This window comes from Peromyscus leucopus, unplaced genomic scaffold, assembly GCF_004664715.2.
Source record: "Peromyscus leucopus breed LL Stock unplaced genomic scaffold, UCI_PerLeu_2.1 scaffold_56, whole genome shotgun sequence".
In the NCBI taxonomy this organism is placed as follows: Eukaryota; Metazoa; Chordata; class Mammalia; order Rodentia; family Cricetidae; genus Peromyscus; species Peromyscus leucopus.
The window spans coordinates 9,858-11,791 of record NW_023505464.1 but is presented as its reverse complement, the minus strand read 5'-3'; the positions used below and the strand labels follow the sequence as shown (position 1 = coordinate 11,791).

The 1,934-nt window shown below is 41.4% G+C and overlaps 1 protein-coding gene across 1 annotated transcript; it reads left to right on the top strand.

Moving 5' to 3' along the window:
• Positions 1-610: 610 nt before the first annotated feature.
• Positions 611-1,582, top strand: LOC114701584 (putative olfactory receptor 2W6). Its single transcript, XM_028881697.2, is given in 2 exon segments — positions 611-1,464; positions 1,466-1,582. Coding segments are annotated over 2 exon segments (942 nt in total). The 5' UTR covers positions 611-639.
• The last annotated feature ends 352 nt before the right edge of the window (positions 1,583-1,934 follow it).

The window sequence follows — 1,934 nt, the reverse complement described above, 5'->3', positions numbered from 1 at the left end:
TCAAGTGGTGGAGCATATAAAAAGTTAAAAATTTTTGCTTGAAGTTTAGCTCCTTTGATAAAGAAAAGGTTTATCAAGTGATAAATGTTGTTATTCCAGGGGAAAATTTCAAGATCTTTTCCATTCCAGCAGGGTATGGTGGTTCAAGGCCAGCACAAGGGACACTGCAAAGCCCTGAGTCACACACACACACACACACACACACACACACACACACACACACACATACACACACACACACACATACACACACACATACACACACACATACACACACACACACTTACATACATGCATATATACACATATGTGGTATATAATATGGCTTTTATAATTATTATGGCTTTGACACACAATCAAAACACACAGAACCATGGATGAGGTGATACTGCATATTCATGCTTTTCAATGATTTCTAATGCACAGGGACTGAGTTCAACACATTGTAGAATCATCTGGATATAAATAAGTATGGACTGGTCATTGACAAATATTTTAAATATGCTACAATAAGAAGATGCATGCAGATGGATGGATTTTAGATGCTTTGTGACAAAAGTCAGTGACTTTCCATTTCACCCAAGGCTGAAATTATTTTTGCTTACCATAGTGTTGTCTCTTAGCCTTTCCTAAGGAGTGATGGAAATAAACAGAAGCTCTGGGGCAGACTTCATCCTTCTGGGATTTTCCAGTCGACCACAACTGGAGCACGCCATCTCTGTCATTGTCTTCATCTTCTATATTGTGACTCTGGTAGGAAACACAACCATCATTCTAGTGTCCTATCTGGACTCTCAGCTCCATACTCCCATGTATTTCTTCTTATCTAATTTGTCTCTTGTAGACCTATGTTACACTACTAGCATTGTCCCACAGATGCTGGTAAATCTATGGGGTCCAAAGAAGTCTATCACCTACGGAGGGTGTGTGCTCCAGTTCTTCTTTGCTTTGGACCTGGGAGCCACAGAATGTCTCCTCTTGGCTGTAATGGCCTATGATCGTTATGCTGCTGTTTGTCAACCTCTTCACTACACAGTAATAATGCACCCTGTTCTTTGCCAGAAGATGGTGCTGTCAGCCTGGATGGGTGGTCTCGGCAGTGCCTTAATTCTCTGTTCCTTGACTTTGAAGTTGCCAAGGTGTGGGCACCGGGAAGTGGATAATTTTTTCTGTGAAATGCCAGCGTTGATCAAGATGGCTTGTGTCTACTCCAGAGTAATCGAGATTGTTGTGTTTACTCTTGGAGTTATATTTCTTCTAGTACCTCTATCACTAATCCTCATCTCCTATGGAGTCATTACTCAGGCAGTGATGAAGATCAAGTCAGCAACAAGGTGGAAAAAGGTCCTTAATACATGTGGTTCCCACCTCACGGTAGTAACCCTGTTTTATGGAACACTCATTTATATGTACATGAAGCCACAGAATACCATATCCCATGAGGAAGGACAGTTTTTCACTCTTTTTTTACACTATTGTCACTCCTAGCCTTAACCCTTTGATCTACACCTTAAGAAACAAAGATGTAAAGAGTGCAGTGAAGAGAATTCTGGGAATAGACAAACATTCTGCCAAAGTGTGAGGTCAATGGAGAAAAAAATTCAGCCAGAATGTGGAGAGCTAAAGGAACAATGGCCTTTGTTACTGGCAGCTTAATCAGTCCATTCAAGACCACCTATCTGGCATTCACTTAGTAGCTAGAATTTCTTAGGCACAATGTTAACGTTCACCATGTTTAAGTTCAGGACTATGGATACAGTGTGGTCAGCTGCCTCCAGTTCCTACTGTGATGAAGTGTATGTGTGGAAACTGGGAGTCAAATTAAACCTTGCTTGCTTCTCAAGCTGCCTTTGTCAGATATTTATTATGAAGAGATGTGGAGGGGGCGAGAGAGAGAGAGAGAGAGAGAGAGAGAGAGAGAGAGAGAGAGAGAG